The following is a 27,849-nucleotide window of genomic DNA, read 5'->3' as shown; positions in this document are numbered from 1 at the left end:
TAAATTAGTGCATTAAAAACAGAGCAATTTTTCTTGTACTCTTATGTTGATATCTACTATTTCGGTTGTTGTGAAAAGTGGACGATTACCGGGGAGCAGACATTAGTCATGAGATGTACTTTTAAACTGAGCAACTGAATCGGAAAACTCGTTTTAGCCAAAGTCACGGACAAGGCGTGTGGCATTTCAGCCTGCCAGACACAGAAAACTTCGCCTCCGAGGAACGCCTCTCTCCTCCCCCCCCCCTCCCTCTTTAAGAGGAAGGCGCCTGTCGCGCCTACTTTATATAGTGGTCTTCGGACTCGCCTCCGAAAGCTGGTTGGTAGACACCTGCCGAACGTCCGCGGCGATTGGGTGGCACGGGTGCTCATCAGCATGCCTGGTTCTGGTGCGGCCTGTGAGACGCTGAGGGAGGCCATTGCGGCTCGAGAGGGTATGAGAGCTCGATAAAGACGCGAAGCGGCTCGCCCGGGGGCACTACAGGAGGTGAGGCGGGAGCGGAGGGGGGAGGCTCTCTGCGGGGCGGGCAGGCGGGGCGGCCGAGGGGGCTTGGCGATGACAGCGGCAGGAGCAGCGCCCCTCCAGGGCTTTAGCCCCCACCCACCCTCCCCCACCCGGCGGTTTGCCTGGAAAGTTTCCCCGGCATCGCGTCGCCTCTTCGGCCTCCTGACTGGGCGCGGGTACCGCAGAGGCTCCGCTTGGGGCCCCAAGGCGGTTTCCTGTCCTTGCGCTTCCCCCACCCCCAGCCCTGTCGCCGCGGCGCGCCTCTTCTGCGCTCGGGTGCCTGGAAAGGGGGCCCCCGGTAGTCCTTGCGCAGAGCCCGTCGCTGTCCGTGGAGTCCGTGGGGACAGAGCCCAGTCCTGGCCGGGTGTCGTCAGGTATCGTCGAGCCGGCTGGACCCGGGCTCTTGTCTCGGTACGGACGAGCATATGTTAACGCCCGGTTCGGTCTACATCCCCTGCCTCTCCCTTGGCGCTGTGTACCCTTTCGTCTTACTATTGGCAGCTCGTCCGACAGAGCTGGTGGTGCTCGGTCTACCAACTGGAGTGATTGATCGGGGGGTAGATCACTCCGGAGGCGTTACAGGAACAACTTTTAGGGGCAAAATGATTTAAAAATCGTGAGGGCAAAGCAGGGAAAGACATTCCTTTGCGCCCATTTTTTTTTTTTTTTAAAAGCCTTTTCAGTCTCAGCAGGATTTTGTGTATAAAAGGCATAGCGAAGTAAATCATTTTCAAGTCTTGGGGATTTTATTTATATCATATCAAGAAACCATGCTTTTGAATGGACATGTTTCTATTCTGCCAATAGAGAAGAAAAAAAATAAACTGATAACTGAACTACATGAGAGGTCAAGCATATTTCAATCATCATCTCTTCTACTCTAAACCAATCATAGATGAGAGAGATGTACACAGTGAATAGAATCTCATCGTATTTCCTTTTTAAATTTTCGATAGAGAGTAGAAACTAACAGAAGGTGAGGGACCTCTTGGCAGGAAATCCTCCCCATAATGTTCTCTCTCCAAGGTGAGATTTTTTTTCCTTTAGTTTTTCCAAAGATTTTATTGCTTCTGAGTTAAGAAATAGGTAAGCAAAAGCAGCAGGAACTCCTGTTCCTGTCTTTTAAGGGTGCAGCTTTGGTTATAACAGGAAAAGGAGGGCTGGCCTCAGTGCTGCCCATTGAGAAAGCAAGAGCAGTTGTCGTTTCTCTTTCTACCTAGACAGCATACAGGGAAATCTCAGAAGGATGGTGTCACTTGCTATCTATATATTCAGATGTGCTATCATTTTGAATGGTGTTGGGAGGATTACACTTAATCGCTTCAGGGGTCCATTATCACCAAGGGAAAGAAGGTTAAGGAGCAAGTTAGTTGACAGTTCCTCCTCCAAATAAAGTCTTCTCTTGATAACTCCTCTCTTAATTGTTTGCTTTTTCTTCTTTGTTCTGCATAGTATAAGATGAGGCAACTGAACAAGTTACCTTATTTTTTTGGTTGATTCACTCTCAGTGTTCCTTTTAAATATCTGCATATATCGCCCAAAATGTGAGGCTAAGCTCGCAAGCAAGAAATTAGACAGCAGCAGCCATGATTTACATAGCTTTTCCTGTCCAGAAAATCTCAGGAAATTGGTAGATTACAGGCCTCTGACAAGTTACTTGCCCTCCAAGAAAATTCAGTTTACTGAGCTGTAGCTGAACCATTTTGCTACCAAGAAGGGGTGGGAGTCCAGATTTACCTGGTAGAGAATGGTGCCCCTGCCACAATCCTGTTGCTTCATCAGTTAATAAGAGGAATGGTGAGTGAGTGAACAAAATATACTGGTACTGCTGTTATCTGAAGGAACAGGGCCAAGAAAACATTAACAAGAGGGATTGGTAAAATATGATATTTCTTTCCTGTAATTGACATGCTTCTCTTAACACTCATTCCCAGAACTATGCTATACAGGAGAAACATGTTAAAGCTGTAGTCACTACTTCTATACAATCCTTCAGCTTTTTTTCATTTTATAATATGCTGCTTTGCATTCCATGACTTGGCCTGTGCAACAAGAAGAATACATTATATGTAATTCCAAGAGCAATCTGGATTTTATGAAGGATTCACTTGGTTGGATCCAATCTTATTTGAGGGTCAGAGTATGTTAATAATGTGAGTGTAGTTGCTTCTCTCACTTTTGGTCTCCTTAAAGTAAAAGGTGGGAGTCCATAATGTTCCTTCCTATCCAAACCTTTTTTTTTTCCCCCAAAACTGAGTCCTCCCCTTTACGGTTTATAATTATTTCTTTCAGTTTCAAGCAAAAAATCCAAAAGAGGTTTTCAAGCAGAACCAAAGCTAGACTAAGTCTTCTTTAATCAAAGCAATTAGGGTAGTTTTGCCATCTCTGCCAACTTCATTAACCTTATCATTCCTTCTTTTATTGTAGGAATTTGTAAGTCCTTCCCTCAGCAAAAGTCTTGCTGCTGCTGTCATATATAAAAACTAAATCCCATGATTTTTTTTATCTATCAAATCTAAAAAAAACCATCTGATTTCAATTGTACATTTATTTTAAGAATTCTCTTAATTAAAGTACATATCTGAACCCTATATTTCATAGCTGTCTTGCATATCCACCAAAGATAGTAAAAAGTACCTTCACATTGATTACATTTCCAGTATATATTTGATACACCCTTATACACCAAGCTTTACATCTTCCCTTCTCTTCCTCTTTGTTCCCATGTGGATAAAACATATTCCTAGCTTTCCCATCCCAGCCTACAGAACTACAGTTTCCTTTTTTGTTATTGTATTTATTTATTTTCTTTTTCCCTCTTCATCCCCCGTTTAAGTTGCAACCAAGGAGAGAGCTGCTTTGATGTTGTGAAGCTGAACTGTGAGTTCTGAGTCCTGCTACAGAGTTTCTGTTAACTTACTGAGAAAAATAGGAATGAATGAAAACTAACTTCTCTATTGCTTTGATTACAAGAAGCCCTCGCTTAATGACTGCTCTGTTAAGTGACTATTCAAAATTATGGTACTGAAAAAGTAACTTTCTGAACTCTATAAATGTAGCATTCCCATGGTCCTGTGATCAAGTTTGGGTGCTTCACATCTGGTGAGCATTTATGATTATAAGCAGAGTCATTGGAGAAGCCAGCAGTAAAATCACAAGTCACAGTCATATAATATCTCACATAATGACCACATTGCTTGGCAAGGGAGTTCCTGGTCCCAGTTATGGTCATAAGCAAGGACTAACTGAACTGTATCCTCAGAGGAGTAAGAAGAAGAAAAAAGGAAGCATCTGTGTTAATGTCAGAGAAGAGAATTGTGAAGGAGAAGTAAAGTCATTTTTGTTTGAACAATTTCTGGGGAATCAAAAGAAAGAGGGGCTATTTAGATGGAAATAAGTCCTAAAAGGAAAAGGCAGGTATTGATGACTGGTCCACACCAACCAGTGTGCATGAATGGGAAGGGCAAATAGCAGATGAAGAACCATGACAGTCTTGCAATGGGTTTAGTCTTAGCTGAGCAGCAGCTTGACCCACTGCCAGCTTGCTACATTTTCTGATACTGGTTTGGAATTTGATATTGTTGAAGAAACACGTGGGAGCATCATGGAAGACAAGCAACTTAGGCTGCAATGCTCAATTATACTGAGTTGGATGTGGTGGGGAGGGGATACTAGTTCAGTAATTGACTATATTGACTATATTGGAACATCTTTGTTCAGGTAAGATGAAAAGCACTCCTCTAAACCACTAAAAATTGTTCTCAGTTGATGTGTTTAGTATTGGAATTAATTGGACCAATACCCTGACTCGGTATAACACACATTTCTAATATATTCAAAAGCCTCCCTGCTGCTTAGCTCCGAGGGTGATGGTTGCCAGAGATTTTTGTCCTTTTCTCACTAAGCAGATTCCTGAACGAAATATTTTCTCCCTGTACTACCCACAGAGGCCAAGGAAGAAAGAATAAATAAAAGCTGGCGATGCCCCCTCTTGTTTCTACACTTCTTTTTCATTTTCACTAACAAAGTATTATGATGAGGGGAGGAGCTGGAGACTTCCTGCTTTCTTGTTTTCTTTCAGCATCAGCTGTGGGACAGAGAAAAGGAGGAACAATTGCTAATTATTATTTGATTACCTCTTCTCACCACTGGGTTTCCTTTCTAATAAAAGAGGCAGTATTAAATAGCCTTTTCAAATACCTGTGTATTCAGTGTCCTCTCTAGTTTGACACAGAGGAGAGAGAGGAAGAGCTTTTATTTTCCTACTTCATAAAGAGCCCTTTCAGAATTAAATGGCAAGACAAACAAGTAATTTTGAAAAACAAGAATAGTGTAAAACTTTGGGGATATAAAAGAAAAAAAAAACATGTGGAGAACCTTTGGGCACGTAGTACAGACATATCACAATTATTTTTATTTATTTATTTTTTTAGTCATTTTTTTAGTCATTTTATTAAGATTTATAGGCCGCCCTTTTCCCTGAGGGGACTCAGGGCGGCTTACAATCACAGGGAAGGGGGTGCAATATCAAAAAACAAACAAAATGTGAACAAAAGAAAAATAATAAAACACAACTTTCATTCAACAGTCAACACTCGGGCGGGTAAATTGGGAACCTATCCCCAGGCCTGATGGGAGAGCCAGGTCTTAAGGGCTGCGCGAAAGGTCTGGATGGTGGTGAGGGTGCGGATCTCTACGGGGAGATCGTTCCACAGGGTCGGAGCTGCAACAGAAAAGGCTCTCCTCCGTGTAGTCGCCAGTCGACATTGACTGGCGGATGGGATTCGGAGGAGGCCCTCCAGAGCCCTCCAACTATTCCTCCAGAGTACTATTTTTAAAAATGTGAAAAAGCAATGTAAGCTGATATGCTTCTAGTTATGTACAAGGACTTTCCATTCATATAAAAACATACATATCCCCTCACCAACACCCCCCCCAGCATCTTTTTCAGTATTCTTAGATCAAAATATATTAATCTACTTTATCTTGAAGAGCTGTTTTGTATTAAATGTTAGTTTATTAATAAAATATTATTTATGTTATACACTAATGAGATAAATCTCACTATTCGGTGGCAGTCTCCTCCACATATTCATTTAGGAAATTCATTGATTTTGACAGGCTTAACTTTCAAGAAAATGTCTGCCTAACCTTTCTTTTGTGTAGCCTCTATCCCATCTCTCTTTTATGTCCATGAAGTGTTATTAAAATACTTATCAATAGAAAAAGGATAGAAATTAACCATTTAAGCTGTACTAATTGTTTAATGCAATAGGCTCTGCCTGGCAATATTTTAAGTCACTCTTGTGTGACATTCATAGCTGTCTTTTAAATTAGTATAGAATATTGATACATTAGTAGTTCAGTGGGAAGTAGGATTAATTATGTAACATGCATTTTTATCTTGTTTTTTATTTGGAACCATTTATTTAAGCTGTCATGGTTGATGACTGATATTCTAAAAATCAGAAAAAGAACAATATATATATAGTCATGTCACAGTACAGATTCATTGGAGGGGAAAAGCCAGATCATTAAAGCTCTACAGAAAGCTAAGAGTATCATTCTTATTTCAAAGGTCAGGCATAGCAACAGAGAAGGTCTAATTAGGTATTGTTGCATCAGGGACCTGAAGCATCCTTATCTTCTATGATCTTTTAGAATGGGTCATTACTGTATTACTTGCTACTTATAAAGTTTATTATAGTTTTTCTTCTGTTCTTAGTCACTGAAATCAGCAAAAAGCCATTGCAAATCATGGTCACATGACCATGGGACATTGCAACCAGTTGTAAATGCGAACAAGTTGTCTAGTACTTGAAATATGACCACGTGATTCTGTGGCAGCATAACTTCAAGGATATGTCATAAGTAGATTTTAAAATTCTCATAACTTTGAAGTCATTAAATGACTAGTCGTAAATTGAGAACTATTTGTTATATGAACATTAAAAAATTAAGTCTATATCTATAACTAAATTCAGCATCTAGTAATGTTAACAAATTGCTTTCTAGTTTGAATAGAAAGTAAGATTAAAATACTGATTTGAATACTAATATAAGAATATAGACTGCTAATATCAAGGTTAATATTCTGTGCATTAGAGGCAGACAATTGTTAATAATGTGGCATTTTTGTTGTTATTGTTCTTTAAAGGCTTGAGGCTGTTAGGGTCTGGATGGGGGTTAACAAGCTTGCACTCAATCCCGATAAGACCGAGTGGCTGGTGTGTTTCCCTCCCACTAATTGGCCAAGTTTTCCATCTCTCAGGCTGGGGGGTCAAACAGTACGCCCCTCAGACAGGGCTCGCAATTTGGGAGTCCTCCTGGACCCACAGCTGACTTTTGAACACCACTTGTCGGCTGTGACCAGGGGGGCATTTGCCCAGGTTCGCCTGGTGCACCAGTTGCGTCCCTACCTGAACCGGGAGGCCCTCACAACAGTCACTTGTGCCCTTGTGACCTCTAGACTGGACTACTGCAACGTGCTCTACATGGGGCAGCCCTTGAAGAGCATTCAGAGACTTCAGCTTGTCCAGAATGCAGCCGCGCGAGCGATCGTGGGTGCACCTCAGTTCACCCACGATCTGTCCTCCGCGAGCTGCACTGGCTGCCTATCGGTCTTCGGATACGCTTCAAGGCGCTAGTCGTCACTTATAAAGCCCTTCATGGTATTGGACCTGGGTATTGGACCTGGGTACTTGAGAGACCGCCTGCTGCCAATTACCTCCAATAGACCGATTAGATCCCACAGATTAGGCCTCCTCCTAATTCCATCCGCCGGCCAATGCCGACTGGCGACTACTTGGAGGAGAGCCTTCTCTATGGCTGCTCTGACCCTCTGGAACGAGCTCCCCGTGGAGATTCGAACCCTCACCACCCTCCAGGCCTTCCGCAAAGCCCTTAAAACCTGGCTGTTCTGACAGGCCTGGGGCTAAAGAGTTTCCCCCCCCCCCTCGAATGGTATGGTTGTTGTGTGCTTTTAAATTGTGTATTGTTTTGTTCGTCTTTTTTATCCCTTATCTGTACCCCCTTCCCTTGACTTGGATTGTGAGCCGCCCTGAGTCCCCTTCGGGGAAAAGGGCGGCATATAAATGCAATAAATTAAATTCAATTCAATTCAAAGGAACAACATGTAACATTATATTCACTGAATAATGTATAGTTATGAAAAAGTTGCTTGTATGTTTGTTGATATAGAACAAGTGCATGATAATTGGCTTCAGCTACATAATGTGAATGCAGTTTGAAAGTTGGTTGTTGAATGCAATAAGATGATAAATGATGGAAGTAAAGTATATGATGAAATGGAATAAAATGCATAATACAGGTGAAACTCGAAAAATTAGAATATCGTGCAAAAGTTCATTTATTTCAGTAATGCAACTTAAAAGGTGAAACTAATATATGAGATGGACTCATTACATGTAAAGCAAGATAGTTCAAGCCGTGATTTGTCATAATTGTAATGATTATGGCTTACAGCTCATGAAAACCCCAAATCCACAATCTCAGAAAATTAGAATATTGTGAAAAGGTGCTATATTCTAGGCTTATAAAAGTGTCCCACTCTAATCAGCTAATTAAGCCATAACACCTGCAAAGGGTTCCTGAGCCTTTAAATGGTTTCTCAGTCTGGTTCAGTAGGAATCACAATCATGGGAAAGACTGCTGATCTGACCGTTGTGCAGAAAACCATCATTGACACCCTCCATAAGGAGGGAAAGCCTCAAAATGTAATTGCAAAAGAAGTTGGATGTTCCCAAAGTGCTGTATCAAAGCACATTAATAGAAAGTTATGTGGAAGGGAAAAGTGTGGAAGAAAAAGGTGCACAAGCAGCAGGGATGACCTCAGCCTGGAGAGGATTGTCAGGAAAAGGCCATTCAAAAGTGGTGGAGACTTTCACAAGGAATGGAGTCAGTGCATCAAGAGCCACCACACACAGACGGATCCGGGGCATGGGCTTCAAATGTCGTATTCCTCTTGTCAAGCTGCTCCTGAACAACAAACAACATCAGAAGCGTCTTACCTGGGTTAAAGAAAAACAGACCTGGTCTGTTACTCAGTGGTCCAAAGTCCTCTTTTCTGATGAGAGCAACTTTTGCATCTCATTTGGAAACCAAGGACCCAGAGTATGGAGGAAGAATGGAGAGGCACACACTGCAAGATGCTTGAAGTCCAGTGTGAAGTTTCCACAGTTTGTGTTGATTTGGGGAGCCATGTCATCTGCTGGTGTTGGTCCACTGTGCTTCATTAAGTCCAGGGTCAACGCAGCCGTCTGCCAGGAGATTTTGGAGCACTTCATGCTTCGTTCCACAGACGAGGTTTATGGGGATGCTGACTTCATTTTCCAGTAGGACTTGGCACCTGCCAAAAGCACCAAAACCTGGTTCAATGACTGTGGGATTACTGTGCTTGATTGGCAAACCAACTCGCCTGACCTGAATCCCATAGAGAATCTATGGGGCATTGCCAAGAGAAAGATGAGAGACATGAGACCGAACAATGCAGAAAAGCTGAAGGCTGCTATTGAAGCATCCTGGTCTTCCATAACACCTCAGCAGTGCAACAGGCTGATAGCAATAGCAATAGCAATAGCAGTAGACTTATATACCGCTTCATAGGCCTTTCAGGTCTCTCTAAGCGGTTTACAGAGAGTCAGCATATTGCCCCCAACAATCTGGGTCCTCATTTTACCCACCTCGGAAGGATGGAAGGCTGAGTCAACCCTGAGCCGGTGAGATTTGAACCGCTGACCTGCTGATCTAGCAGTAGCCTGCAGTGCTGCATTTAACCACTGCGCCACCTTGGCTCAATGTCAGCTTCCATGTCACGCCACATTGAGGCAGTAATTGCTGCAAAAGGGGCCCAAACCAAGTACTGAGTACGTATGCATGCTTATACTTTTCAGAGGTCCAATATTGTTCTATGTACAATCCTTGTTTTATTGATTGCATGTAATATTCTAATTTTCTGAGATTGTGGATTTGGGGTTTTCATGAGCTGTAAGCCATAATCATCACAATTATGACAAATCACACCTTGAACTATCTTGCTTTGCATGTAATGAGCTGGTCTCATATATTAGTTTCATCTTTTAAAAGTTGCATTACTGAAATAAATGAACTTTTGCACGATATTCTAATTTTTCGAGTTTCACCTGTACATAGTTCAACATTGAGGAAGGAGATATGTTTGCTGGCGATATGAATGTGTGTACACTTTTGTATGTGAATAATTTGCAGTACATTCACTCCTCATTAAGCGACCATCTTGGTTTGAGACCATTCAAAAATATGATGGTAATAAATGGTAGTAAAAAATAAATAATTTTCCAACTAATGCAGATTAAGAGCAAATTTTATTCACCTTATAACAAAAGCTTTCATTGTGAAGCTGATTAAGGTCTGGTCAGTTTCTGGCAGCAGCGTCAGAAAACTAAGGTGTCTAATTAAGACACAGCTGAATTTCTTAAGTGATATCACTTTTTAAGGAAATGCTATACTCCCTGTGTGAGGGGGAACAGCTCAGGAAAAGGTAGCTTATTCCTTGAGGAAACAAAAGGGTTCAGGCACAGGATAATGTTTCTTTTATCTGAATAAGATGGCAGCAACCAGTGTTCTTCACAGCAGTTCTCTTTTTCTCTCACTTAGTGATCAGGAATATGGATTTCAGATATTTTATAATCATTATCTAAAGCTTTGTGCATTTGTCTTTTCTTTACGTTTCTCTTCCTTGTGTAGTCTATTATCGAACCTCTAATAACAGCCTTCATTGTGTCCCAAAGATTCTGCAATGATGTATCTTCTTTCCTATTTTCTTTAAAGAAAAGGACTAGCTCTTTTTCCATTTTTTGTACAAATTCTTTTTCTTTCAATATAGTATTATTTAATGTCCATCTGGATCTTGCCCTTTGGCCTTTCCTGTAACAAAACGACATGCTGTATGTGATGATGGTTTTTTTTTCTTTTTTGTGTTTTTTTTCTCTCTTTTTCTTTTTTGTTTTTGTTTTTCCATTGTTGTGTGTATATGTTGTCTATGTAATAATAATAAAAAAATCTTATTAAAAAAAAAGGAATATGGATTTCAGGCTGGACTTAATAGGTTGCTCCAACGTGGCAGAAATTAGATTAATGAGGGCATTTAGGAATCAGCAAAATCTAACTTTCTCCAAGCTGAGGATAGCATTTTTCAATGCCAGAATAATATTTTACCGTCTATACTGCTGCGAGGCAAATATTCCAAAATCCCATTAACTGAGCAGAGCTGCCCCTGTGGTGACAAGGAGATCAAAACCATTTTGATCACCTGTGTTATTACATTGTAAATTCCATAGGAGTATCAGGTTTGCTTATATTTTGCCTTTAATATCTAAATCTCCAGGACAGACAGACACCTTTTAGGTGAACTATCTTCAGAATATGTTTAGAACACTTTCTCATATGCAGCAGCCAAATTTTGTGTTGCCACAATTAAAATAAGCATAACTGGTCACATAAATGACAATTTCTGTTTTATTTGTCATTAATAAAACTATCTTGTTTTAAGTGTTTTGGTTTCTATTTCATAGGTTCTGTAGTAACATTTTAGATTTACACTTGCTCAGGAATTAACACACCATTTTAGTAGTGTATACTACACTTTTTATTTGTTATTTTATATTTTATCTAATATTTTATATCATCTAATTTATTTTACTTTGGTCCATTTTTTATCAAAGTTATTGGTCATTGATTGAATAAATAGTATTTTGAGTCACTCAGTGGCCATTTCACCAAACAACAATCATTGGAATGGAATTCAGTTGCTAAATGAGGATGTTATATACAGAGGACAGAGTAATATGAAGAATTTAGATCTGAAATTTACATATTATAAAGATCATAATAGATATTGTTGACAATTAAAGAGGAGTGAATGCTTTAAAGATATATATGTGTTGTGGCCCAGCAGGAGCTGTTGGAGCTGCCACCAGACTCCGACAGCGAGGGGCCCTATGAACGGCCCTGGAGGATGTGGAGAACCCTGGACAGGGTTCCGACTCCGAGCAGGGCTCAGAGAGACTGGTTGGCCACTAGGTGGCGCCTGAGCCTTGGATCAGTGGGAAGAGACAAGAGAGAGTGATCCAGAAACCAACTGTGAGTTGTTCCGGGATGCACGCCGTCAAAGGGCTACTCAAGAACAACTATGTAATTACAGGTGGTAATTACGTTCAGCTGATGGTCATTAAGCTCCTCTCCAGACTATAAAAGAGACTGCTTGTGCCACGCCCTTCTTGCAGAAGCCAACGTTTGGGACTAAAGAGAAACGAACTTGGCAGGCTGGATTGCTGCCAGAGTTTGTTTGCATTGCTGCCAAGGTTTCTCGGACTTGCTACCAAAGTCCTTATTGGTTTGTTTATTTGGCTTTCAGCCACCGAGAGTCTGGACTTGCTAATTAAAGGACATACCATTTTACGCTTGTCTCGGCTTTCGTTACTGAACGGAGAAGGGGGTCAGAACACATATGTATGAAAAACTAGAGCCGTGATGGTGAACCTATGGCAGGCATGTCACAGGTGGCACACTGAACCATTTCTGAGGGCACGAGAAGGTTGCCCTGTCAACTCCAGCAAGCCTCCTGAAGCCTCCGGAGGGAGAAAAACAGCCCAACGGGCAACCCAGAAGTCTGTTCCTGAACTTACGATTTGTGTGTGGGGCCATTTTTTGCCATCTTCGGGCTCCTAGCAAGCCTTTGGAGCCTGGGGAGGGCAAAAAAGGGACCTACTCCACTCACTGGAAGTTGGAAAATGGATGGCTTCTGGCCTCCAGAGGCCCTCCGGGGGGCGGGGGAGGCCATTTTCACCCTCCCCAGGCTCCAAGAAAGCCTTGCACACATGCATGGGGCAGTGGCATTAAATTATGGGGTTGGGCACATGAGTGCACGTGATAGTGCATGCCCATGTGCTTTTGGCATCTGAGATGAAAAAGGTTCACCATCACTGAACTAGAGCTAGTAAATGAATTTATGTTCCTTAGAGATGGGGATAGAGCTGCCGATATAATTTATGTGTACAAGTGCTGATATTTATAAATAGACCGTATATAATTTGTTGTGAAGATTATTTATCAAAAATAGCAAAAGTGTCTGTGTACAAAAAACATCTGCTTTTGCCCATTTTGTGTTGGGTGTTTCAGGGTAATTGGGTATATCAGGAGAAATGTAAAGCTGAGTTGAATGTAGTAGAATAGAGTGCTTGAAATTTGTGTGGTAAAGTACTGTTGTAAATCAGATACAAAACTATGAGGTACAGAAGTAAATTGAGGTAGGTTCATCAATGAGAATCAAATTGTAAAACATGTATGAAGCAAAAGTGAATGGCTTACAAAGAAAAAGAAAAAAACTGAGAAAATTGATTGGAGTTGATGATGAGAAGTTTAAAAATGGTAATGTATGAAGTTGTGTATGAACATGATGGAAATAAGGATGGTTTGTTAGAGTGGAGAAATACTATAAATAGAATTGGTGTAAATTTTGGATTATTTTTTTCTTACTTATTAATTTTTGCCTTTAATTTCTTTGGCTGATTATTTCTTATACTATTCTTTTGTTTCCCATAGTCCTAAAAAGGAATACAGTGAGCTCTATGCATGTGTTCATCATTCTCACATTCTTTTACTTTTTATACATTATAAATTGAAAGATTTCAGTCTTTTAAATAGGCTTTAATATATTTTGCTGTTTTGGAAAAGGTTTCCTATAAAATAGAAAATTGTTTTTACTAGGTAAACTTGTATATCAACATATGAATATTTTTACTATATTTCATGAAATAAACTAACACCTCTTTTGTTTTCACAATAGATTTGCGACAGTAGCTATTTGATGTATTTGCAGTAGAATAGTTAATTTTGATTTAGTCATTATTTGATTAACACATGACCAGCTGTAATTTGGTGTTGGTCATTATTAGAAGAGTTTGCTTTGATGTTTCCTAGACATTTAACAAAAATAGTATGAATTGCATACTATTACGTCCTGTAATACATGACATGGTTCTTGATTTTATTTATTTACATACTTTACTGTTGAATTGCCAAAAATATTAAAATGTACTATTTCATATAATTTTTAAAGTGAGAAAAATGGAATCTCAAACTTTCTGATGCTTATTTAAATGTAGTTATGCATACAATTCTAATTCATGTCAGTGATATTCAAAAATTAATTGTCCATATTCAATTGTACTAGAAAAGTCTACAGCTTATACAGGAAGCTAGAAAACAGGAAGGAATGGAAAACAGGAAGGAATAGGGAAGGAATACAAACAGAGTATCTTGGCATCTGTTCATTGCATAGAAAACAGTACATATGATATGTTCTTGATATTGACAGATGGTGCATGGGGTTGGGGGGGGGGATCACATTTAAAAATAGCTATTTTTTCGCCTATTTATCCCTTGTTTTCAATTTTCTTCTTGGTTCTTTCTTCAGAGCTGCCTGTTTCAGTTTTGGATGCTTGGAAATTACAGTCCTGAATTCTTGAAGTTTGATCACCACAATTCCAGACCTAATATTCAAAATAGCAAAAAAAGTGGTAAGAATATACCTGTTAATACACACTTTCAAAGAGCAGGCAGAATTCACATAATTAACTACTTTTAGGTTCTAAAACATCCTCTCTACTAAAAAATGTAGCACTGGTTCATACACTGAACTATAATACATGGATACATACAGAGTGGTGGGTTGCAGGCGTTATGCCCCGGTACAGGGCACCGGGTACTGTTCCGGTACGGTGCTTCGGAGGGCCCACCTGCCCGCTCATGCTCCTTATCTGTCTTTAAAGTCTTTGGTGCTTCTGTGCACGCGCATGGCATGTACAGCGCCTGCGCAATGCTCCGTCAAGCAGCTGGAGCATCTCGGAGGCATCGCTGGATGGTAAGACGCATGTGCTGTGCTCGTCCATGTGGACGCCGTCGGGCCTGTTCCAACAGTATCGGTTGGAACGAGATCCGGAACCCATCACTGATGAGTTACATATTTATATCAGTAAACTGTTTTCATGCTGAAAAGGAAAGATGTGATTTTATCAGGATAAGAAAAGTAACTTTTACCTTGAAGGAATACTTCTTAGCCTCTTAAAATTTTTCTTACGTTTTTTTTCTTCTGTCACCTGTAAAGCTACACGACATCTGTGAAATAAAGCAGAGAAACTTTTTCATCTAGCACTAATAACTGCTAAAAGGAAAATATTTCTTTGCAGCTTTCCTATTCTTAGCATTCCCCAGTATATTCAAAAGCAGGAGCCTGTAGCACTCACCCAATCCAGAAATGGCTTCTATGCAGTTGTTTGTAGAAATCTTTTTTGAATTTTCAAGTGCTAGGAATGCTGAGGAGGGCTACTTTTCTCTGCTCTTAAAAATGAAGGGTTCATGTTGTTTATCAAAGCAGGTCCAAGGGTGTGTTTTTTCTTGAAACTTGAAACCTAAAGCAAACAATCCTTTTGTAGATGTGCACTATAATAGTAACTAATCTGTTGTTTCAAACTAGCCATTAGTTTGAAAACAATAATTTTTATAGCATTGAGTTCCCTTACCATTGGTTGAGTCCATGCAATATCTCTCTTGCTTTCTGCATATCTGTAAGAATATTCCCTCTTAAAGTATTAGGTGACTGACTTATCAAGCATTTCATTGCTAATAAGACTTTTAAATACACACACTTGCTGGTACCTTAGAAAGTACAACCATTAAAACTTTACATGGTTTATGAAATAAAACTTTCTATTTTTATACTAGTATTTATAAAATTTCTTCGTGTTATATCAGATTTCTTTGACAATATTTTGCTTTATGGAGCTGCCTAAATTGATAGCTGGAAGAAAGTAGTACCATAACCACAGAACAGCAAGTTGCTATATTTCAGTGCACTAATCAAAGCATGAAGATAAACTACTTTGCTTTGCCTGAATACCTAATTTCAAAGAATTGTCTTCTGCCCATGTGCATAGAAGACATGCAAAACAGTTGTTTCAACACAATGGTTGCTGCTTTTGCAAACTTATATCAAAGGAGCTCTTTTCTTTCCTTACCTGGCAAGCAACCATACAAATACTGTCTTTACTGCAGAACAAAAAAAATTGCTCTAGCAACATATTTTGGGACAGTTGTTAAGTGAGTTTCGTCCCATTAAGATCTTTTTTGACACTGTTGTTAAGCGAATCATTGCAGTTGTTAAGTTAGCAACACAGTTGTTAAGTGAATCTGGCTTCCCCATTGACTTTGCTTGCCAGAAGGTTGCAAAAGGTGTTCACATGACCCTAGGATACTGCAATTGTCATAAATATGACATAGCTGCCAACTGTGTGAATTTTTAACATGTGACCATGGAGAGACTGCAACAGTGATAAGTGTGAAAAGTCACACAGGTCCTAAATCACCTTTTTTTTTCAGTGTCATCGTAACTTTGGTCACTAAACTAACTATTACAAGTCAAAGTAATGGCCCTTGTACAAGTACTTACACTGTAACTTCCGGTTTTAAACATTGTACAATCAAATTTGGTTTCAAAGTAGTCAAATTTTTGGCTTTGGGGGCTTTCCCAAACTGGAAAAATTAGAAATTGTAATATTCTTTAATTTCCCAAATTATAATAATATGAAATGTTATTGTTTCTATGTTGTTGCTTTTTTTTTCAACTTGTATGTTGTTTAGAGTTGAAAAACCGAATCTGCCTAAAAAGATTCTCAATAAATACAGCAATGAAAAGATTGCTTTATGAAATGAAAAGAACCCTGAAAAGATTATTGAAATAAATCCCACCTCAATGATACTATCATACCATTGGATAACTTTATATGGTTCCTCTGTAAGGTTGGGGGATTGAATTGTATATGTAATTTGAATTGTATATGTAATTTGAATTGTATATGTAATTTGAATTATATATTCAAATGTTGTCCATCCTGATCTAGATGATAACATGTAATGCAAATATTGTCAACAGAGTAGAGACACAGAAGTATTTTCCTGCTCATTTAATATATCTGAACCTTATTTATTTATAAAGGAAAAACCTCCTTTATATCCAGTTGTGTCCATCCATCAAGTTTACAGACATTGCTGCCAGATCAGTTTTCTCAATCCTCTTTCTTGCATTCTGTGGAATAAATCTGAGATATGCAGGAGAACAAGAGGAACTGCTCATGTCCATACAGTGGAAATAGGTAGAATCTTTGCATGCAGTTTTTCATGTAACTATATTCATCAATTGAGAAAAAAACAGACTATTGTATCCAGAGATTGGCAACACATTTGTGGAACAGTGTGCTGGCAAGACATTAATTAATATTTTAAAATACTAGCAGTTCTATTTCCCTAATACAATGCTTTGGCAGTTTGGATCTGAGCTTTAGTGTAATGATTACTTTAAATTCTGTTAATTATTGCTACATATTGTTTATAAAGCACAGAAAAGGAAAGGTTAGTTCAATAAGGTATTGCTGTTTATAGAATTGCTTTTATTTATTTATTTGCTAATATTTACTGTAATTCAAGACAAATATGGTTTCAGACCAAAGCAATAACTTCACAAGTTTTATTTAGGAGCCATAGCAAGCGGATCCCTAGCAATATCAGAAATCTGGTTGGTTGTAACAGCAACGAAGTACAGATTTATTTTCAGTTAATTTATAATACATTTTTATTTGTGATAAAGTACTGTTAAATTATCCTTATAAAAATTCTTCATAATATTGGGTTTCTGTCCTAAATTGACTTCCTAGAGCAGTGGTTCCCAAACTTGGCAACTTTAAGACTTGTGGACTTCAACTCCCAGAATTCTCCAGACAGCTGGAGAATTCTGGGAGTTGAAGTCCACAAGTCTTAAAATTGCCAAGTTTGGGAACCACTGTCCTAGAGTATTGGGGAATGTTAATCATTAGAAAATATTAAAATTTTCTAATACAAAGAAATATCTAGATTTGGGATAAGAATATGGGATTTAAAATTTATGAATATTATTAGAACTTTTTGTGCAGCTAATGAGTGTGCTAGCTTGGTCGCTCAACAGGGAGACACTGGTGAAGCGGGCCCTGCATTTTCTCTGTCGCATGAGAAAATTTTATCTTCCTTCTCCTGTCCTTACCACTTTCTGTAGAGGAACAATTGAGAGCATCTTGTCATATGGCATTACTGTCTGGTTTGGAAGCATTACTGCTTCGGACAGGAAGGCTGTGCAGAAAATGGTGAGGATGGCAGAAAAGATAATTGGTAGTTCATTCCCTTCTATCCAGGACATGGCATATAAGCGATGCTTAAGCAAGGTCTGTAGGATTGTCTGGCACATTACACATCCTCTTCATGATCTGTTTTCCACATTATCTTTTGGGAGGAGGCTTCATGGTATCTGAAGCAGAACAACTAGATTAAGCCACAGTTTCGTTCCATATAGTATCAACCTTGTGAACTCTCAAGTTTCCTGCCTGTGGAGATTCTCAGTCGTTCAGATCATGGTCGTTCAGATCATCAAAGGTACTTTTTCAAGAGGCAACTGAACTTGCTCTCAAAGGAAAGTATACATCTATCCATACACATACATAACACAGATATACACATACTACACACACACACACACACACACACACACCTCCCTGTCCATTTTGAATACATAGCAGAAGGAGAAAAAAATGAGATTCCAAAGGTGCTTTTTCAAGAAGCAACTGGAGTTTCTGGTTTTTCTTTGTAGATGTTTCGCTTCTCATCCAAGAAGCTTCTTCAGTTTTCATATCTCTGTTATGTATGTGTACGGGTATATGTATACTTTCCTTTGAGAGCAGGCAACAGAATTTCATTTTTGATGTGTGCCACAGTAAAAAGTGACAAAGGTTATCTTATCTATCTTAAAAGACGTTTCACATTTCAAAAATTCTTTTTACACAGATCCTGAAAACTGCCAAATTCTGAGATAGAGATTACATGACACTACAACATGAGCGAGAATAAATGTGACACACAGTTTTACAGTGTTCAAGTTGCAGATTCAACATTCACTGTACTAAAACGCTACCAGCAATTGAAACCTATTGGCTCTGGGGCTCAAGGCATTGTTTGGTGAGTAAGCAAACAAATAGCAGCACCTACCTTTTCTTGGTTAATTCCAAAGACATTTATTAAAGTTATTTGTATGGGGAGCCCCCAAGGAATCCTAGGACTGTAGGCTAAATTATTCAAAAATAATCTGGCAATTGACAATGGCAAAACAGTTAGATGTTGCTAACAAGCAAGCTGCTACAGTGTGTTCATCAAGTCTCAGGAAACAAGCTTGACTTGAGAGTCTTCATCCTTTATTTGCAAACACTAATGTAAACAACTGCTAAAGTACAGTCCACCTTTATGGACAGTAAAGTAGTAAAATTGCCAAAATTTTAAATACTTCATATATAAGAAAATTGTTAGATAATTGTGGCTGGGTCTTCCCAGTGCCAATCTCCCCCCACCCCAACCATGACAGTCATTCAGCCTAAAGGGATATGGGAAAATACGACTGATGTTTACGAGGCTACCAAAATAAACATATGCAAATTGTACAGTACTGTACAGGTAATCCTCAATTTACAATTCTAATTGAACCAGGAATTATGATTGTTAAGTTGTGGCTTAAGCAGGTCACCATGTGACTGTGACTGTTTTTACAACCTTTTTTGCGGCAGTTATTAAGTGAATGCTATGGTAGTTAAGCAAGTTTTCCAGTGGATTTTTTTGTTGAAAACTGGGAGTGAACACAAGCAACCAGCAAAAATCCTTGAAAATCAACCATGGGTCCATAGACCCCACAAATGGTTGTAAATTTGAGCTGGTTGCCAAGCACTAAAAATACGATCATGTGACTGAGCTGTGTGTGACTGTTAGTACTTTGAAAACAGGCTGCAATAGCTCTGAAGAGATCAATTGTAACTTTGAGCAATTGCTAAGCAACTGGTCATTAAGCAAAGACTATATTTTAATAACTCATCCAAAAACCAGCATCTGACTCTTAGCATTCACTTTAAGGAACAGACAGATGATTTATATAGCTCTGTAGGAACAGATGTTTGAGCAAATTAAAGATGGTAAGAAACAAAGTAGATGAATTTATATTAGGGATCAGATGAGGAAAAGTAGCTAGCATTGGGACAGTATAACATCTTTGGCAATTACACAATTCGTAACTTATAATTGTATGTTTATGCCAGTGCTGTTATCCATGCAGAAATTCATGGACCAATGAATAGCCTCAAAAATCTGCCATATATTACCACTGTTTTAATGTTATTGTTGAAGAGTTGCTATGGGTACATGGTTTTTTCTGGGGCTGGATATCCAGGATCCCTATCTCATCTGGGACTGTATAACCCTTTGCCAGAAAGTTCTTGGTATACTTTTAAAATACATGGGGGGGGGGTAGTCATTGGAGGGAATCCTTGCTTCATTCTGGAGCTCCAGACAATCATTTTACAATAACTGCATTGATGCTTGTTTGTTTCCCTACCCCTGTAGAATTTCCTTTATATGCACACTGGATGCTAATCTTATCTTTCCTTACTCCTATACCCATTCATTCATCTTAGCAGTACAGTATGATGGTCATGATCCTGGTTGTTGGGAAAGCAGGAGTTTTATGTGCACTGCTCAGAACAGGTTGCTGGCTGGCAAATTTTAGTTGGCTCAAGTTATCATTGCTTTCAGCGTATACTAGTCTTTTTTTCGAAGAACCTGAGCTAGAATGTTTCTGCTTCAATGTTTCAGTGCTGCATTTGATACTGTTCTTGGAATAAATGTTGCTGTAAAGAAGCTGAGTCGCCCTTTCCAGAATCAAACCCATGCAAAGCGAGCTTACCGAGAACTAGTGCTGCTAAAGTGTGTAAATCACAAAAATGTGAGTAAATTTAATATAGCATATATTAAAAATATGTATTTTATATTGAAATCAAATGACTATCAAATAATGTTATGTATGTATATGTAGGGAGGGAGAGAGAAGGGAGATCTGGAAATGTGAGAAATACTTAACAATAGTGTCAATAAAAATATATTTGTATGTTTTTAAATTCCTCAATAAAAACATATTTGTATGTTTTTATTGAGAATTTTCAACCATTTCTTGCATTAGGCTTATTTAATATAATTACTGATATGATGTATTAGCGCAGCAGCTTGAATTACATTGTTGCTAATTTCATTTATTTTAATATTTTTAATAGCATATAGCTTACTGTACCTCTGTAAAGATTGCTAATACTGAGGTTTGGAATTATACAAATAAGCTTTTATATGTGGCTAATAAAATAAAACGCTTGAGCCAGTTATTCTCTCTCAACTCTAGAAAACAAACAATGGCAAACCACTTTTGAAAGCTTGCCTGAAAAACTGCAGGGATTGTCTATGCAGTTGCTAGGAATTAACTCTGACATGAAAGTATCCAGAAAAAAAAAGGACCGAAAAGTTTAATGATTCATAATAATAGTAGATTTGAGTGTTAATAGAATATCTGAAAACATTTACATTACAGTTTTGGAGTAAATGTATCTGTCAGTTGTCATTACAGTCTGAGATAATGTCATGTAGTAAATCTTAATAATTTGCATTAACACTTTTCACCAATGTTAATGAATTATGATAATCATAGGAATTGCTTTCTATAAAGTAAGAAATGTATGGAATTTATTGTTCTGAAAATAATTTTATTTACATTAGCTATTGTTTTATTTTGTAATAAATCCACTCTGAAAGCTGTTTGAGAAGGTTTTTTTCTTTAATATATACTTCAATTGTTAAATTTCAGATATAATTATGTGCTCAGTGCAGCCATACAAAACAATATACAAGAAATTGAGATAATATTGTTGAAACACAGAAGATCTATTACTATATTAGAAGAATAGTTCAGATTTTTCATAAAAATCTATTTAACATATATATTAATTTTGCCAAGCATTGCTGAAAGTAGAATGATGGTTCATTGGCTTGCATCATAAATATCAACAATATTCTACAAATTTATTAAAATGGTTTAGACAATAACATCTTGACTGCTCTTTATGGTTTTGTGACTTTCTCCAAACTAATATAGACTTGATTATACTGTGTTACTGCATTTTTACTACAGTATTTTAGAATCTTTATATTTTACTGTATATTCTTCGATCTTAGCACTCCCAGAATGCTTCATATTAACCGTTACTGAATGATCTGATTATTATATCATTATTATGCAATTTTGTGGTTGTGCTAATTTTTTTTATTTCTATCTGACTTCTGGTTTTACAGATAATTAGTCTATTAAATGTATTTACACCACAGAAGTCATTAGAAGAATTTCAAGATGTGTAAGTTTATTTTTTTTAATTTATTCAGTTTCCCACAGAAATATACATTTTTACCAATAATAAGCTGAACATATGATGTTTCTTAATGTATCCTTAATGATATTTCAGTAAATATGAGAAATGTGTGTGTATATATATGTGTGTGTGTGTCTGTCTGTCTCTCTAATTTGTTCATTCTTAATCTTTACTAAACAGAACTAATTGTTAAAGCTTCAAGTAGTTTTAATCTTTACTAAACAAACCTAATTGTTAAAGATACAAGTTGCAATAACACTGAAAATAATTCCTTTAACACAAACTGGGCAAATGAAATATTTTAGTCTTTCCATATATACCAGATTTCTTCACTGCACTGTCTATATCACTGCACAGCTAAGAATAGTAGTAAGACAATTTATTTTCCCATTAAAGTGCTGTGGCCCTCAATGAAATTGAGTTTGACACCCCTGCTACAGAGCAACTTATTCAATGTTACTATGCTTCTGAAAAAGTAACTGTACAATCAGTCATCACATTTATGACCATCACAATATCCCTGTAGTCATATGATCAAGATTCACGCACTTTACAATCAACTTACTTACTAAGTCAGTGTTTTCCAGTCATGTTTTTGCAATTTGTGTGCTTCACAACCAGTTTCCAATAAGGAAAATCACTGGAGAAGCCAAGAGTAAAATTGCAAGTTGTGGTCATGTGTTTCCTCGCTTAATAACTGAATGGGAAATGATTCAGAAATCCATCATGGTCATGTAATTAGTGACCACATAATTTAGTGATTGAGTTGCTGGTCCCAAGTGTTAATTAAGCAAGGGCTACCTGTACTATAGTTTTAAGCCTGTTTTATTTCATTTATTGTACTGAAATTATTTTATATTGAAGAAAATACACTGATGGCTTGGCCTGTGTATGCATGAAATAGAATAGATGTTAATTACTTTAAAAAAATATTTCAGGTATTTGGTTATGGAATTGATGGATGCTAATTTATGCCAAGTTATTCATATGGAGCTGGATCATGAAAGAATGTCCTATCTTTTATACCAGATGTTGTGTGGGATCAAACATCTTCATTCAGCTGGTATCATCCACAGAGTAGGTAGTGCTGTTATAATCACACTATTAATTGACTTTTATTTTACATTGTTGTGTCTATATCTTCTATAAATCTTTCTCTAGTTCATTTATCTATCTGTGCAAAAATTAAAAGTGTATACAATGCCATTAATTTTTATGGATTATTTAGATGCACTGTTACTAAGAATCTTACTTGCCATGGTTTTATCAAAATACATACCGTATTTTTCGGAGTATACAACCCTCCTTATAATCCTTCTTATTATCATCTTTATATTCCAAGCTTAAGAAAGAAAGAAAAACCCTTAAATCGAGTTCAAAAACAATCCAATCAATCAAATTAACGATTATAAAAAAGGAAAATTTTAATCCATAGGTATAGCAAAAGTGAAAAAAGAAGAAGAAAGAATTAATCCATTCAGTTTAAAAAATAGGGAGCCCCTGCAAAAGTTCCATCCGTGAAAAAAAAAATTAGAAACTGGATAACACACTAAGTTCAATGCAGATCAATCTCGCCGCCTACAGTCTTCTGTCTTCAATCTTAACTTATTTTTTTTTCCTTGGGTAGTCTCTTCCTCTAATAATAACATTTCCTCACCAATTCGACACACTTTCTCTTTCCACTTCCTTCCCATTCCAGAGTTGTCCCAACTTCAGCAGCTTCATTAGTTGCGTTTCTGTTGCTGAAAAAAAAAAAAGGCTATTCCTGTATCTTTCAGGGACTTTGCGTCCCTGAGATCAGCAGGAGGTGCCCTTCTCAAACACCGTCTCTGTGGGACGGTTTAGGTCCAAATGGACCGTCCAGCTGCAGAAATGCGACTGAGATCTCAGAGCACCAAGATCGCACGTCATACCGTCGCGACGTCAGCTATCCCAAGTTATTTGCTTCTTGATGAGAGTCTGTACTGTTTCCTCCTTCTTCACGGCAAGCAGCACCACCTTGTGTCGTAAGGATCCATTAATTGTCACATGTAATCCAGCCTCCTGTTACGTCCCTGGAGTGGAAATATTTGAAATGTAAACGTGATATTGTTAGATACCTGCATTTAAATTCATAATGTTTGTATATTTTTAATACTAATATTATGGGATCACCAAGCCTTACAGAAATGTACAGATGGCTAGATATTTTTGTCTTTGATTTGCTACAATCCCTCACTCTAAGTTATTTTTTTTCTTTTCCAGAAAAGGGGAATCCACTAAGTAGAAAAAGATGGTGATGCTTTTTGATTGTAGTTGTGTCGGAGCCATCTCTCTGAAGGCATCCAATTCTTAAGATGAAATTTAGTGTCTCCCCCCACTCCTAAATTAATCCCTACCCAATTCTGCATGTTCTTAACTATTACCTGATATTTTATTCAGAATTAGGGTTAATAATTTAATACTGTATAGCCCACTTTAATGTTCTACCTTTTTACATTGATTTTTAAAATAATGTGTTCACTTTTGAGTTCCTCAATGTGGACTACGCTGTCAGTATTATTAGTAAGCAATAAACACCAGATAAAATTACAAAGTGTAAGTGCTTTTCCAGCTGTTGAAAATATGCCACAGCCAAGGCAAAATGAGATTAAAGTTTCAATTACAAATAATTTTTTGAATAGAGGTAACTTAGAGCATGGTTCATTGGAATTTTCAATCAGCTGGAAAGCATCCATGACACCTGTCAGCATCTGTTCAATGTGATTAATTGATCAATAGGTTTTGCTTGTCATTTTTGGCAGCCTAATAATGTGCTGGCTTTTAAGGATTATACTACTTTTTCAGCATTTAACTGGATGTATTTTTTTGTCCTTAGGATTTAAAACCGAGCAATATAGTAGTAAATCAGATTGTACTCTCAAAATCCTTGACTTTGGACTTGCAAGAACAGCATGTACTAATTTCATGATGACCCCATATGTAGTAACACGATATTATAGAGCACCAGAAGTTATTCTTGGCATGGGATACAAAGAGAATGGTAAGTTACAGACTAGAAGTGACATATTTGGAGTACTTGATCAATGGTTATGTTTTTCTATTTTTTCACTGTCATACCACAAGCTTACTGGTTTCAGATTGTAACTTAGTTTTCTTGTCTTGGGAGGTAAATCACCTGAGTCAGTTTGGCTAGGTTGTTCCAAGAAGGAGTCTTTCTTTTGAAGATGGAGATGGCATAATATAATATCAAGTGATATAACTAACTCAGCCATCGATACTAAATAGGCCCTTGAAATTAAGTGGATCTCATGCTTTGGCCTAGTGTAGGAAGTAGCTTTAGTAACAGGTGATAATGTTTTCGTGAATAACAGTTCCACACTTGACCCAGCTGCTCACTTATGCAACTTTAGTTCTCAGCACTACATGGGAAGTACCTGCTGATTGCTTACAGTAAAAATGGGACTTCTGTCCTTGATTACTGTATACATAATAGTTGACAGAAACTTTCTGCAATATCTTCATGAGTATAGAATGAAAACTAATGATAAAATTGATTTCCTGAATTGCTACATAGCAATTGGAAATTTAATGATAAAATGGTTTGCTTTATCGGTAGATGTATATAGGATATATGGGTACTTTAAAAAAGTATTACCATATATAATCTGCAGAAAACCCAAACTCAATTCTTTGGGTGTATTTTGGCATTTAAAATTATTGGCTGATTTCCAAATATATGCAATACATTTGTCAATAACTTTTTCACTGTGCAGTTATTTTATGAAATATATGTATAGATTTTTTAAAAATGTTTAATTTTTATCCCCATTACACTTAATATTTAATAGTGGATATCTGGTCTGTTGGGTGCATAATGGCCGAAATGGTCCCTCCATAGGTCCTGTTTCCTGGAAGAGATTGTATCCTTTGCAGCTCTTTCAGCGCGTTCAGATTATTCCAAATAAGCCTGACACGTATGTGTTGTGTGTGTGTTGTGTACTTTTAATGGTGTTCTGGTATTTTAAATTTGTAATTAGATCATTATTCCTGTCCATATTGTTCCAAAACACGTTAGCTGTTTTACTTTATGCATTGTTATGTTTTAAATGTAAAAATGTTTTTTGTTTTCTGCTTTATTCACAACACTTCATAATTTTATCATTTCACTTTTACTTTCAGTTGATATCTGGTCAGTTGGTTGCATCATGGGAGAATTGGTGAAAGGTTGTGTGATATTCCAAGGCACTGATCGTATCCTTCCCTAATAATCTTTGAATCCTAATTCATATTTAGCAACAAGTTATTTGATTTATGGGTATAAAAGATGCTAATCCCATATACTCAGTGGAACAGTTCTTTCTTGTACGAACCAAATTTGTGAAATTTGTTGTTTTAACAAAACAGCTAAACTTTTATTCTCATATTAATTGCATTAATTTTAGTTTTTGAACATTAATTGTCCATTACAGGAATTTTATATTTTTGCAGTTTTAATAACCCAGCACATTTATTTAAACTGAAAATTCTGCAAACTATTGCTCAAAATTTAAACTGATTGCTTTTTTCATTTTTCTGCACGATGGAAATGGACTCAACTATGGTTTTGTCTTGTCACTTCTTATCCTGCTACTTACCTAAAGAAGGCATGAAGGTTAGAAAAGTATAATTACAAATGCTTAATTTTAGGTTTTTTAATGGTTGATTATGTATTAGCCTATTAAGACAATAAAAGAGAGGAAGCTTGATTTCATTTTTTTGAATTTCTACCCTGTGTATTCTTTTATTCTCTAAAGCCTTATAACCAACCTAACACAATTCTTCATGAATGCTGTGTCTCTTGTGGATTTCATGTTAATGCTGATTTTCATATTTGCTGTCTTCATATATGTGTCTTTCATGCTTAGTAAATCTCTTTGCAATAAGTATCTTAGTTATGAGAATCTTGTCAACCTGTTAACCATGTTGGTACTTTTTATTTCTGAAATTGTATTGGATTGAACATAAGTTGCAGAAATAATTGCAGTTTCTTCAGAAGTGTTGTTTCTGTTTATGATTGAACAGGAACAGATAAGAAAGCAGTGGTCTTCACATGTGAGTGTTTTAGATCAAGAGTGGGTAACATTGTAAGGTGGAGACTGTAACTTAGCCTTCTTGATCTAGAACAGACCTGTCAAACTGCCTGCCTGTGAGCCAGATGCATTATGTGCAGGCCACGCCCACCACGGCTCCTCAAAGACAAAAAAGTTGAGCTTTGTCATGCGACGCAATCGAGTTTGACACCGGTGATCTAGAGGATCATATGTAGAGGGTGCAATAATGTCATTAAAAGAGATGTGACTAATTTTTTTTGCCTTTGTTATATTTGTCGGTGTGGGGAATGAGGAATGTATATTGCCCTAGGAAACATATCGTTACAATTCTCACCTTCTAAATTCAGAAGAGTGACTCCAGATTTGTGCCCTTTCCCCTTCCTGTCATCTAGCAGAATCTGCTATTTAACTATAACTGTGCTATTAATTCTCTAATCTGATATTCTTCAGAAGTATAAAAACTTGAATTCCTAGAGAACAAGCCATGAGATTAGTCACATCAGTGGCTGGAATATAAAAGCTCAGAAAGATCATCTTGGTAACTTCACATCTCCAGCATGAAAGGCACATTACTTTTGAAATATGCAACAATTTCCTTCCATATTTTTGTTGAAAAGTTTTAACTTTATAACGTGAGCCTGCTATATTGTGTTTATTTGTGTCATTTTCCCCTCCTCCACCACCCTTTATACGTCTTGCTCTACAGCCATGCTTCTTCAATATACTTTCTAAATACTTTTTCCCTGTTGGGTTCTTTGGTTGATGTAATGATTTCCTTACCTGTCCTATTGATTCCTTGCAGGATCTGATATAATTATGTTAGTGGTGAATATCTATGTTCATACTGATCAGTGTACAGTGTTTGTTTTATACTCTTGGGTAGAGTAAGAAGAAGTAAGCCAAGAAAATGA

At 37.5% G+C, this 27,849-nt stretch overlaps 1 protein-coding gene across 1 annotated transcript in view; it reads left to right on the top strand.

Moving 5' to 3' along the window:
• The first annotated feature begins 397 nt into the window (after positions 1-397).
• MAPK9 (mitogen-activated protein kinase 9) overlaps positions 398-27,849 on the top strand; it is a 39,650-nt gene continuing 12,198 nt past the window's right edge. The window contains 9 exon segments of the mRNA XM_032210168.1: positions 398-486; positions 13,979-14,081; positions 18,427-18,597; positions 20,272-20,401; positions 21,793-21,851; positions 22,805-22,943; positions 24,724-24,745; positions 24,748-24,888; positions 26,028-26,099. Of these exon segments, the coding sequence (XP_032066059.1) occupies positions 18,476-18,597; positions 20,272-20,401; positions 21,793-21,851; positions 22,805-22,943; positions 24,724-24,745; positions 24,748-24,888; positions 26,028-26,099 (685 nt within the window). The 5' untranslated portion in view covers positions 398-486; positions 13,979-14,081; positions 18,427-18,475.

This window comes from Thamnophis elegans, chromosome 2, assembly GCF_009769535.1.
Source record: "Thamnophis elegans isolate rThaEle1 chromosome 2, rThaEle1.pri, whole genome shotgun sequence".
Taxonomy (NCBI): domain Eukaryota; kingdom Metazoa; phylum Chordata; class Lepidosauria; order Squamata; family Colubridae; genus Thamnophis; species Thamnophis elegans.
This window is presented reverse-complemented; position numbering and strand designations above follow the sequence as displayed.